Raw genomic sequence first — 13,000 nt, forward strand, 5'->3', positions numbered from 1 at the left:
ACTGAATCCTTGACCAATACCTTGCCTTTAGTCATCCTCATTTGCTTGAAGGTGGTTTGAAATTCACTGTAAGCATGAAGCATCCTTGCTTAATACTGCCACCTTCTGCTTTTACAGGTGAGAGCATTAAAAACAGAAGACATGGATACCACTCTGGATTCTTTTCATTCCACCCAGATGGAGTTTGATCACTCGACAGACAGGCTAAGTGAGAGCTCAGCCATGGCTCAGGAGATAAGCTCCTCTTCCCCAAGTTCAGCGCAGGTTCAGGAAGAGGCAGGCAACAAGGAAGTAAAAATTAGACAACTACAAGATAACTTAAAGGAAGTGCAGAAGAAGCTGGATAGTTCAGAAGCGAGGAGGCAACACCTGGAGGCCCAGCATCAGTCTGGAGCCCTGGAAACAACTCACTTGTTGAACAGCTCAGAGATTTCGGAGAACGGCTCTGACCTCAATCAGAAACTGAAAGAAACCCAAAGCAAATACGAAGAAGCTATGAAGGAGGTGCTGCATGTCCAGAAGCAAATGAAACTTGGCCTGGTGGCATCAGAAAGCAAAGAGGCTGGCCTGCAGGAGCTCAGAGCAACGTGTGAGGAAGTTGAGCAGTTAAAGGAAGAGCTGAGGAAGGTGATAGAAGATGGCGAGAGGCTCAGGGCAAGAGTGAGGGAGCTAGAGGAGAAGCTGGAAGAGCACGAGAGAGAGGCGGTGGGCAAGATGACCGCAGAGGAATGCGAAGAGATGAAAAATTCGTATTGCTTGGTGATTGAGAATATCAATCAAGAGAAGGCTTTGCTGATTGAGCGGTACAAGGAGGGGCAGGAGGAGATCAGAAGGCTCCAAGACAAGCTGGAAGCTCAGGCAGAGTTGGGGTGCAGCGAGGAGGATGAGGAGATGAGAGATGCAAAGAACAGCATGATTGCTGAGCTCAACAGGCAGGTCAGTGAGCTGTCTCGACTTTACAAGGAAGCCCAAGAAGAACTTGAAGACTGCAAGAAGAGGAGCATCCCAGAGGATGCCGGCTTGGAGTGCATACCTGTGGAAGAGCACAAGAAGCTGATGGAGGTCACCATCTCACAGAGGGAGCAAGCCGAAGGCGCATTGCTGGAAATGAAGACTCAGTATGCCAAAGTGTTGAGCGAAGCAACACAACTCCAGAATCTGGTGGAGTCCCAGAGGAAAAACTCTGTCTCCATCACGGAGCACCTCCAGGTGGCCACAGCCCTCAGGACCTCTGTGAAGGAAATGGAGGAAGAAATAAATGAGTTGAAAGAACAGCTTCTGCACAAGGAGAGTGAAGTACGGCGCCTGCAGAAGGAACTGTTAGAAGAAGAAGCGGCAGTCTGTGAAGCCATGGTGCCCAGAGTGTTGTACGAAGAACTCAGGTCTACCTCGGAAGGGGAAGTCAACTCCTTGTCTTCCAAACTGAAGGACTTGATGAAAGAGAGAGAGAATCTGTCTGCGGATCTTTCACACCTAAGGGCAGAAATATCACAAGTGAAAGGGGAGAAAGAGAGCCTCCGAGCTCTTCTCGAAACCAAGGAGCAGGAAATCAAAGGACTGCTTCATCAGTACCGTCAAGCTCAGGAAGACCTATTTCAGATGAAAAAGGCTTCAGAGAGTTTTTCAAAACTAGAAGAGGAGAAAGATAAAAAGGTTGGTAGATATGCCTAGCAAAGGCCAGTTGGCAGCCCATGGGTTAGATCTGCCCTCAAAGCAATTTATCTGGCTTCTGTGGGTTCTAACAGATTTTATCTATGTGTAAATTTATATTTTGCATTTCTTTCATTATGACGTTTAAGGGGATGTATATGAGGTTTCTAAGCAGTCTCCCATCCAGGCACCAACCAGGCCCAGACCTGCTTAGTTTCAGCAGACTGGTTGCATCGTGCAACCATTTCCTGTCACCACATAAGGCATGGTAAAAGGTTTGCCCATAATTTCACTTATAAAAGGAAGTTTTCAAGTTGTAAGAAATAGAGGTCACACACTTTAATGTTTGTCTCTTGGATTTTGCATATAGTATGTAAAAGTGTGTCTTTTTTAGCTGCATAATTTAAGTGGTGCTACTGCTAGAGCAGGCACCACTTTTATTCTGCATCTGAACCACTCTAGGGATCAACTTGTGCAGCAAAATCCTCTTCCAGACCACTGTCTAGATAAGAGTGGCCCCTGAGCATACCAAATGTTGACCACTGTTATTTCAAACTAAGATATATATATATGGCATAGACAATCTCTGGGATGCTGGCAGCAATTCAAGATCCAGTACCAGAAGCCCTGCACAGTAGGAGAGTCATTGCAGTTTTGACTGTCTGATAAACAAGCACTGGTAAACTTAAGAAGTCGTCATTGGCTGAACAAGCCTGAAAGGAGGTTGATAAAGTAATAGGCAAGTCCTTTTCAATAGACAGCACAAATTCATTCAGGGGCTGATGCACAAGATTAGTTGGGTACACCAGGAACTGAGTTAATGCTGCTCATCTTGCCACAACTGAGGATCTAGAAAAAGATAGGGATAAAAAGTTTGGTAGCCACCTCAAGTGGCACAGCGGGGAAATGCTTGACTAACAAGCAGAAGGTTGCTGGTTCGAATCCCCGCTGCTACTATATCGGGTAGCAGCGATCTAGGAAGATGCTGAAAGGCATCATCTCATACTGCGCAGAAGGAGGCAATGGTAAACCCCTCTTTTATTCTACCAAAGAAAACCACAGGGCTCTGTGGGCACCAGTAGTCGGAATCGACTTGACGGCACTCTTTACTTTTGATATATAGATATACCAGTGGGTAGCCTATAGGTTAGATCTAGCCTCTGAAATGATTTTATCTGACTACTGTTGGCTTGACCAAATGTTGTGTGTGCTACATTTGTGTTGTGCCTTTTTCACTGTCATTAGCCACAAGAGAGGATCATAGGGCAGGTCAGACTGCTGTACCTGTCCTTGCTGTGAACACAGCAGCATGAGTTTGCAGCCACATCTGTGTGAGTGCAGAAGCTGTTTCCAGAAGCTGTTTCCCAAAAGTGGTTGTATGTAGCAGCCCTTGCATGAATTTGTAATGTCAGTTTCAGGGGGCTTGTCCAATTCTTCAATCATCCTCTTTAAAAATAATAATAATAATAATAATTGTTTCTCTTACCTTTTTTTCCAGTAGAATTCAAGGCAGCTAGCAAAGGAAAATTAAAAACAATAAAACAGATGCAGCCGAAAATGGCTATAAAATAGTATTAAAACTTGTTAGAGTTTGGCCAAGGGAGCAAATAATGAGAGAAGCAGAAAATTATAGAATCATGCAGCCAGACAGGAATTAATATAGACCTTGATTAGTAGCAGTAAAGAGTTTTAGTTGCACAAACTGGGGAGAAAATGTGCCTAAAGGATTGGGACAGAGGCAGCGCAAAGCCTGCTGGAGAGGAACCTTGGCGCTTTCCAGACTAGACCCTACAACGGGGTCAGGATGTATCTTGGAAGTGTGCTTCCACACTTCCTGCATCCTGACATCGCAGTCCCTACAGGGACAGCAGGGTGCTGTTCACATTTCCAATGCCTTGTTTCGAATTTAATTGCTTCGATATAGAGCAAGGACGTCATACATCTGGCATAAAAAAGTTGCTGGTTTTTTGGGTTGTTAGTTGCTGCAAGACTGCTCCCCCTGCTGTTTACGTCCTGAATGCGACTTGCCCAAACACAGGCATTTTGCTGTTGTTCCAGCAGCTAGTCTGGAAAACACCATTGTGCTCAGATATTTTATTTACATGTCAGTAATTTAGTATTGGTTGGTCTAGACCAAGTATATGTATATACTTGGTATATGTGTGCTCATTTGGATCAGAAGGAGAAGGTGCACAATACCTCTATAAACACAACACTTAATTATGGTTAAACATCACTCCTGAATACCTAAAGTGTTGTTAAAAGGGGGCTGTAAAGCAGGAGATAAAATGACAAGCTGTGTTCAAGCATTACATCTTAATCGTGTAATGATTAAGCATTACCAAGAGCAGTTTCCTCCTCTCTCCGTTTGCAAGGAGATCGCCCTGTTGCCTTCCTATGTGTGCCCTCTGGTGGCAGAGTTTCTCAAGCTGAACCATAGTTTCTGTATGTTTGGTATTTTTACAGGGGTTAAGGCAACAAGCCATGGTAAGCACTAACTCTGGTTAAGCATTTTTCTTTCCTTCTACACTCTAAGGCATCCCCCACCCCCGGCTTTTGTCCCCCTGACAGATAACTGACATGTCTAAGGAAGTTAGCAAATTAAAGGAAGCACTGAACAGCCTCTCCCAGCTTTCCTACTCGACTGGTACACCTAAAAGGCAAAGCCAGCAGCTGGAGCTGCTCCAGCAACAAGTCAAGCAGCTACAAAACCAGCTGGCGGTAAGTTAATGGGGATCTTAAATGCGCAAATAAGTGGCAGTTTGAGGATCGGACTGTAGCATTTCCCATCGCTCTTCCTCACAAACTTCTTGTCGCTACTATTACCTGGCAGGCTTGCAGAACTGGGTCCTCCTCTTTAGGATCAGTTTCCACCCTTGCTCTTCCCTGGCTCCACAAGTGATAAAGATGGACGTGTGAATAGGAATTAAGTGGGGACCTGCAATAGCTACAGCATCTCCTTGCTCTGTACCAGCTCTTAGATTTTACCATTATGGCACTCCCTAACCTAAACTCTTCAGTTTGGAAGAATCTAAAAGACTATCTCATCCCTCCTCTCATTGAGAACTGGACCATGGGTAGCCCAGCAGAAAATGCAAGCCCTACTGGACACATCATATGTGAGGAGTGGCTTCTACTGCCTGGCCCTTTAAGTGGATGTCCGGAATGGAACCTGGGACTTTCTGCATGCAGAACACCTGCTCTGAGCGATGGCCTTTTCCTTCTGAGGCAAAGAGCCCACGAAGAAGCAAAAGCCAGTTTAAAAAGAGTTATCCTGTCCTATTGGCCACTGTTGAGGTGTGACACACAGCCTAGGCACCTACCCCTGTTTTCCACTGGCCAGAAATGAGACATAAATATCCCACCCCTTAAACGAAAAGAGGTACATAATTGGATGGGTGGGTGTGTGCAAGAAAGAACTTGTGCTTCCTTTAGTAACTAGGGGAGGCCCTGCCCCCGCAGTCATGAGAAGTCAAGCTGTTTATTGCTGATATCTTGTTACCACGTTTTCAAAAAGGAGACTTGCATGTTAGAGTGTTTGGAGTTCTCAGCTTCCGAGATGCCTTACTGGTTATAGCAATGTGACATGAGTGTGAGGACACAGTGGAGCCAAGTTGCTATAACTGCAACAGCATGTGGTGTCCTTGCATGGCACTACCACTGGGTTTCATGAGTTCCCGGGTTCTCCACTTACATAAGAGCAAGTTTCCGGAGTATTCTGAGGCTTTGTGGACATCAGCTGCTCTAGGACTAGGACCCTTTCCCAGTCCTAACTAAAGCAGATGCCACAGCGCAAGTCTTTCACTGCTAGTGCTGGCATTCCTGCTTGCCCTCCCCAGCCCTGCTGTCTGCTTTCCAGTTCAGTAGCTTAGAGACAAAACCATACCAAGGAGATGCGTGCATATCTGCTGTAGAGTGCACTGCAATGGATGACTTCAGTACAGACCAAACTACGCATGAGGGGATGGCGGGGAGTGGTAGAGAAGGGGGATATCCAACTTTTCACCTGCCTGCCACTTTCCCTGGAATCTCTCCCCCACATCAACTGCTGTCAGTTCAACCCACCGACCCACCCCAGCTTCTAGATGCATTTTACCTTGGATATGTCGATCATAGAACAAATCAATCCAGAATTTTCACTCAAGGCACAAATGACCAGACTCAAACTATCATACTGCGGACACATTATGCAAAAACCCAGCTCTCTTGAGAAGTCCATAATGCTGGGGAAAGTTGAAGGCAAGAGAAGAAGAGGATGACCAGCAGCAAGGGGGATGGACTCGATTATGACAGCAGTGAAGGCACCACTGAGAGACCTTAAAGGCCAAGTTGAAGGCAGATCATCCTGGAGAGAATCTTATCGATGTGGTCGCTAAGAGTCGACACCGACTTGACAGCACTCAATCAATCATTCAATGTCAGTCTGAAATCTTGTGAAGTTGGGGAAAGGAAGTGGTTGGTGGGAGTTTTCATCTGGGTTCCTTGCAATGCAGAAGAGGCCGTTAGTCTAGAGCAGGGCTGCTCAACTTGGGCCCTTCTGCAGATGTTGGCCTACAACTCCCATGATCCCTGGCTGTTGACCACTGGGCTGGGAAATATGGGAGTTGTAGTTCAAAAACAGCTGGGGGGGCCTAAGTTGAGCAGCCCTGGTCTAGAGTGTAGCGGTAGAGTCCATGCTTTGCATGCAGGAGTTTCCAGGTTAAATCTCCAGCATCTCCAGATAAAAAAGATCCAGCAAGGCCAGGCCGCTGCCTGAGACCCTGGAGATAGCCATAACTAAAATTGACAATACTAGCCTCGATGGACCAATAGCCTGACTTTATATAAGACAGCTTCCTATATTCGCATGCAGTCATTTAATACGGCACCATTGGCCCTCGTGCTTGGGACTTCTGGGACACTTGACATAGAGCTTGGCCTCCACTGACTTGAATTGGTGTGCAGGTTCCGGTGTCATGGTGGCAGCTCACGTTGCTGCCAACCCAGGAGCACCCCCCCGCCCCCTCAAATGCCCACACAAAATTCTTAATTGTGATCTCAGTAATGATATGCCAAGATTGGTGGGTTCATACAACATGATGAATCTTGGACATATCCTACCCTACTTGTGGCAGGGAACCCCCAACACCTGGGACACATTTAAAGTGAGTGGTGGATGTCTGGTTGCTGTAGGGTAAAATATGCTGAGATTGGTTGTGTCATACAAACCCATCAGACTCTGCATATTGTTACCAAGACTGGAAGTGGAGACTCATCCGGGGATCAGGCAGCAACATGAGATTCTGCACTGGAACCCTGCCCAATGCTACATCCTGGAACTGTTGTCTCCAACAGCGGTTGTTTCCTTGCCCTATAATTAAACCTATGTTCCGTGAGATCCAAATTTATTTATTTATTTATTTATTTAAATGCAAGTTCTCCGGGCAGTTTACAAAACAATAAAAATAGCCAATAAAAGATTAAAACATTTCAACAATTTAAATTTAAAAAGTTAACTATTAAAACACAGTTAAAACAGTATCTAATTAAAAACCTGGGTGAACAAATGCATCTTCATTGCCCTTTAAAAAGTTGTAAGAGATGGGGAGGCTCTTATTTCAGCAGGAAGTATGTTCCAAAGCCTCGGGGCAACAATAGAGAAGGCCCGTCCCCGAGTAGCCACCAGGCGAGCCGCTGGCAACTGTAGACGAACTTCTCCAGATGATCTCAATGGACGGTGTGGTTCATAGCAAAGAAGATATTCTCTTAAACACCCAGGGCCCAAGCTATTTAGGTCTTTATAGGTCATAACCAAAACCTTGTACTTTGCCCAGAAACTTTGCCCAGAAAGAATCCAGTGTAGACCTTTTAAGATGGGAGTGTTATGGTCTCTCCAAGATGACCCAGAGACCAATCTGGCCGCCACACTGCAGTTTCCGGACTACGTACAAAGGCAACCCCACATAGAGCACGTTGCAGTAGTCAAGTCTGGAGTTGACCAGCAGATATACTACTGTTCTGAGGTCCATTATCTCAAGAAATGGACGTAGCTGGCATATCAGCCGAAGCTGATAAAAGGCACCTCTGGCCACTGCCTCAACCTGGGACACCAGGGAGAGTTTTGTGTCCAGAAGCACCCCCAGACTGCGTACCTGTTCCTTCTGGGGAAATGTGACCCCATCCAGAACAGGCAGACCAGAATCATCTCCCGAGTTCCAACCTCGCACAATAAGTACCTCCGTCTTATCTGGATTCAGTCTCAGCTTGTTACTTCTCATCCAGCCCATCACTGCCTCCAGGCAGGCATTTAGGGAGGTTGTGTTTTCTCCTGATTACGTTGACATGGAGAAATAGATTTGGAGAAATAGAAATGCATGATTGATTGTATGTTATGTACTTTGCTTACCAGCCTTTTTTTTTTTTTTTTTTTTTGGTAGGAAACAAAGAAGCAGCACCAGGAGATTATATCTGTTTACAGGACACATTTGCTCTATGCTGTGCAGGTAAGAGAACCTTCTCCTTGTATTTGTTTACATGAAAAAAAAAAAGGTAGGACTTTAGCAAACACATGAAGTATTATTTAAAATATAGTTTGCAAAGAGTCATCAGTCCGTGTTTACTTAATTCAAAGAAGGTTTTATTTAAAATCTAATTTGGAAAAGGTCAGTCAGCCTCAGTGTCTGTTTGATTCAGAGTTGCCTTTCAAAAGGATATTTAAATAGTCAGCTTTACAGTTCTTGCTTAGATGGCTTTTTAAGAAATAAAGAAGGTTGCTAACGTCTTTCTTTTTCCCTTCCTCTAACCCCCAAACCATTCTTTTCTAGGGCCAAATGGATGAAGATGTCCAGAAAGTACTGAAACAGATTTTGACAATGTGCAAAAGTCAAACGCAAAAAAAGGGTGAAACTGTTTTTCTTGACCCTTGATATGCTGCCACAAAGATTGAGACTCGAGATTTGATTGGCAAACCCCCTGCAGAGAATTGTCACTGGTCTCTGCCATGTTTCTTACTTTTTTTTTTGTCTTAACGAGCTTATGAATTATCCCATCTTCTCCCATAAAGTTTCCAGAGTGCTAGTTCAATGACTTAGACGGAAGTGCACATTTCTTCAAAAATTGCCATTACTTTAAATCAGGGTGGTCAGAGTCTGACCTACAGTATTAGAAAGTTTCTCAGTGCTTCCTTTGATTATGAGTTGGTGCAAACCATGGAAGTCCCAGCATGCATTGCTGCATTTTGGATCGAATAAATGCACCATCTGGGGGTGGGGTGTGTGGGGATGAATTATTCAGTTCCTGGTTATCAGAGGAAGAACCAGCCTTCTATACATTTGAAGCCCTCAGATATTGGGTATAATGATAGATACAATTTCTATCTTGCCAGTGAAACTTTTGGCCTTGTTAACCGAGAGGAGAAGAAAGCCAACTTCATTAGGCAAGGCTAACGCCAGCCATAGTGTGTGTTTATATTTACCAAGTCATGTATGGACTACAAGAACACCAGACCAATGATATGTATAACTAGATGATGTAAGAGTAGCCATATACTAAAGCAGGTAAATGAATTCTGAACACAGTTAACTCAGCTAAAAGCTCAGTTTCTATATTACGCAGTAGGTCAAGCTATCTATGCAAATCCTTGCAGTGCTATTGGCCATGGAGCTCAGGAGAGGAAAAGAAACCACATCGCTCTGAATGACAAACAAGGGATCCCGTTGAACTCATGATGTTTACAGTGAGCACTGTTGTCTCACATTTTCTAACCTCGTTTTTGTAGAAGATCTTCTCTTCAATATATTTTTATTGGCCCTCAAGTTTAGAAATGCTTTTGTAACTAAAGTCATTTGCTATGTAACACTTTGCAGGGGGTGGGAAGTTGTCTTTATTAACAAATGCTATAGGCTGTTCTCAATTTCATTATCCCCTTATCATGGGGCTTACTAGCAGTTGTAAAATGCAATGCAGGTATTCCCCCATCCCTCTAGAAAAGATTATATTGCAACAACAGATCTGCCCTTGCGTCCATATAAGAGAGGATGAATAAATTGTTCATTCTGCTTTTTTTGCCACGTGTTGTAACAACTGAAGCACTGGTGAAGAATCTATTTCTCTTTCATTTCTAGGGACTGTCTGACACATTATGTTGATGCACCAGAGTGCTCCTGCAAATTGCTTCAGTGTCTTTGCTATCCTGTTTAGTGGAAATGATTAATGCTTGTAATTACCTGTATGATATATACAGGCAGATATGGACAGGACCCACGAGGATGCCAGCAATGGCAGTGTCTGGCTTTTGGAAAGAGTAATGTGTGTTCATTATATCCAGTTCTTCTTATAGCAGATTTACATTATTAATTACTCTGAACTCTTATTTCAAACTGATATAATTGCTTTGGCATCTTCCAGAGTATCATGGAGATTGTAGCTTTCTGACCTTGCTGCAAGTTCTTTGTTAGGGAACCTCATGCAGAACTAAAAATCCTGAGGTTCCTTGGCTGGGCATCATGACAGTTTTTTTTGTTTTGTTTGGGTTTTTAAGAACAAACTTCTGAATTTGATTTAAACATCAAGTGTAGACATGGCACTTGCAGGAGCACTCACACCCTGTAAAAACCTAATGGGGGAAGCCGCCTTTCAAGGATCAGGGAGCCTATTGAAAGCCTTTGTGTAGAATTGGAGGTGTAGTCCATGTGTTGGAGACCTACTGAAGCCTAAACCACTTGTACTGCACTAAAGGGAATGACCATTGTAGTTGGCATGCATTTTTTCACTTAAGGCACTGGTTTTACTCCTTGTTGGTGGAGCTGCAGAAATGTCCAGAATTCTGTAATAAGAGGAAACTTATAGACAGTTCAATCTCCAGTGCCTCAGGATTACCAGACTCACCATGCGTTAAACAGCAGCCCATCTTTCAACGTGGCCAAACCTAAATGGATTCAGAACATAGGATATCTTGGGCCTTGATCCCCCCCCCCCCGTTAATTTTTGGACAGTATTTCAGTTAGACACTTTAAAGGAAAAATGCTCCAAAGAAATGTGAAAAACTTTGCAGCGTTTAGAAAACAAAGAAGTCTAAAGTATGCCAATAAATGCTGCCAAGTATGAAACTCGAGGAACCATTTTGTAGGTTGCCTGACAAAAACCTTAGCTTTTTACCTTGTTTTGTTGTGTATTTATTACAATTATTATTGTGAAACATTGGAATTGTACACTATAGGTTAGTGATTGTCCTTTGTATGTAATTTTACAAAAGTTTCCTCATTCAGCAAATAAACAATTTCTTTTTTTAATCTGCTGTAGGTTTTTTTCCTTTCCCTCCATCTACATAATATTTGCATTTGAGCACTGTAGAAACTCCAAGGAAGGGGACCCTGACAGGGATCAGAGAAGATCCAAGTGCAGCTCAGGCCTAAAGAAACTAAGGAGTGTAGCCACCTTTCTAGACAGAGTAATAAATCGTAGAAAGGACTCTTGGATGGGGTCTAAATGTGCATCTTAAAGGTGGTGATTCTCTTCTGGGACAAATGCAATCCTGACCCTCAGACAATATTTTGTTACTGGCAAAAAGCAATGTCTTTGCCATGTTGTGAACTTCAATATTTCCTTTTATTTTTGCTAGACTGGAAGCAGTGTGCTCACTTGTACCACTTGTAGGAGTTGTGATGGCTTTCCAAATCCGGGGGGCTAATTTGCATATTATGTAAATAGGCTTGAAAACAATTTCTGAGCAGAATAGTGACTGCACGTTTTGTGCCATAACTCCACCTCTATAAGGGCTAGAGCTTAGCTTTTTTTTTTTTAATGAAAGCTGAAATCCTGGTGAATCTGGGTGGGCTAAGCAATCTGGGGGAGACGCTTGAAATCTGGGTGAAACCCAGAATTTTGGGGGGCATGGCAACTCTATCCCAGAGGGAGGGCAGCAGTAGCATGTCAACTTCACTTCCCCCACAGCAAAGTCTCACCACGTTGTGTCAGACATCTGCTCCCCCCCACCCCTTCCTTTTAGCTTATTTGAATATTGTGTGCTTCCCCTTTCCAGAACTGCATCATGTGTCCCCCTAAACCTAAAATACACCAACACACAAGGCCTGCCCTCATGACTTATCCTTTTTGACTGTCACTGAACCCGTGTCTGGGAAGAGCAGGATCACAGCAGCAGGCTCTGCCCTCTGTCTGTGTACTTAGGGCAGGTATCCCCAAACTGTGGCCCTCCAGATGTTGCTGAACTACAATTCCCATCACCCCCAGCTACAATGTATTGTGGCTGGGATGATGGGAATTGTGGTTCAGCAACATCTGGAGGGCCACAGTTTGGGAATGCCTGACTTAGGGCATAGATTGAAGGCATAGCCTCAGGTGCATCACTAAACGCTGTGTCTGTTTTCAGCTGCCCATGCTCACACATCCTGCAGCCTTGAAAAGCCAGTTTCCCAGTCACAGGATCCCTGTTCAAACACTCCCTCCCTCCACGTTCAGCCAATGTGTGTGAGTTGAAAGTGGAATTGCATTTACATGGCCCTTGGGGCCGGCTTGCTCACTGGACACATCTGTGGCTGTTGTCTGCAAAGGGGCAGAGCTGAATGCATGGAGGATGTCTTCCAGCAGTTTGGGACCCTGATGGTCCAGGGTTGTCTAGCGCAGGGATTATCAACGTTGGGTCTCCAGATGTTTTTGGACTGCAACTCCCATAATCCCCAGCCCCTGTGGACTTTGGTTGGGGATTATGGGAGTTGAAGTCCAATAACATCTGGGGACCCAACGTTGAGAATCCCTGGTCTAGTGTGTGTAGAGGGGCGGTTTGTACAAAACACCTACACACACTTAACAAAAAGTTGCCTGGAAGAGAGGGAAGGGTGCGTGTGTACACACCCTTATTGTGTATAGTGTTGCCATCAATGTTCCCTCTAGGGCGTGCACCCATGTGCATGCTCACAAGTTTTTGGATGTCCGCTCAGTAAATTTTAGATGCCACTCAGGTTGAATCAGGAAGGCCCCACTCTGGATGCAGGTGTACACACACTGCCTTGATGCTGCCGCCCAGAACAAAACTCCTTCCACAGACAGATTAAAAAAATTAGAGAGGACATTGGTTGCCAAGCTCTAGCCCTTGTAGAAGTAGAGTTATGGAGCAAAAGATGCAGTCACTATTCTGCTCAAGAATTATTTTCAAGCCAATTTACATAATATGCAAATTAGGCACCTGGATTTGGAAAGCCAGAATATGGCAACCTTAATTGTGTGTGGCGAGGTCATTGGATAAAGCAGAATAGGTTAAGGGGAGAAAATAGGGTGGGGGAACCATTAGAGCTCTTTAGAGCGAGATGTGAGATGCAAATTAAGGGCATGTATTACCATTAGGAACACAGGAAGC

At 44.4% G+C, this 13,000-nt stretch overlaps 1 protein-coding gene across 6 annotated transcripts in view; it reads left to right on the forward strand.

The window, feature by feature from the left end:
• Window positions 1-10,919, forward strand: part of RAI14 (retinoic acid induced 14) — a 136,957-nt gene extending 126,038 nt beyond the window's left edge. For all 6 annotated transcript variants that reach the window (XM_053295052.1, XM_053295054.1, XM_053295050.1 and 3 more), the window contains 4 exons: window positions 118-1,653; window positions 4,222-4,371; window positions 8,067-8,132; window positions 8,454-10,919. In XM_053295052.1, the coding sequence (XP_053151027.1) occupies window positions 118-1,653; window positions 4,222-4,371; window positions 8,067-8,132; window positions 8,454-8,555 (1,854 nt within the window). In that variant the 3' untranslated portion in view covers window positions 8,556-10,919. The remainder of the gene's footprint in view (window positions 1-117; window positions 1,654-4,221; window positions 4,372-8,066; window positions 8,133-8,453) is intronic.
• Window positions 10,920-13,000: the final 2,081 nt, after the last annotated feature.

Source organism: Hemicordylus capensis, chromosome 2 (genome assembly GCF_027244095.1).
Source record: "Hemicordylus capensis ecotype Gifberg chromosome 2, rHemCap1.1.pri, whole genome shotgun sequence".
Classification (NCBI taxonomy): Eukaryota; Metazoa; Chordata; class Lepidosauria; order Squamata; family Cordylidae; genus Hemicordylus; species Hemicordylus capensis.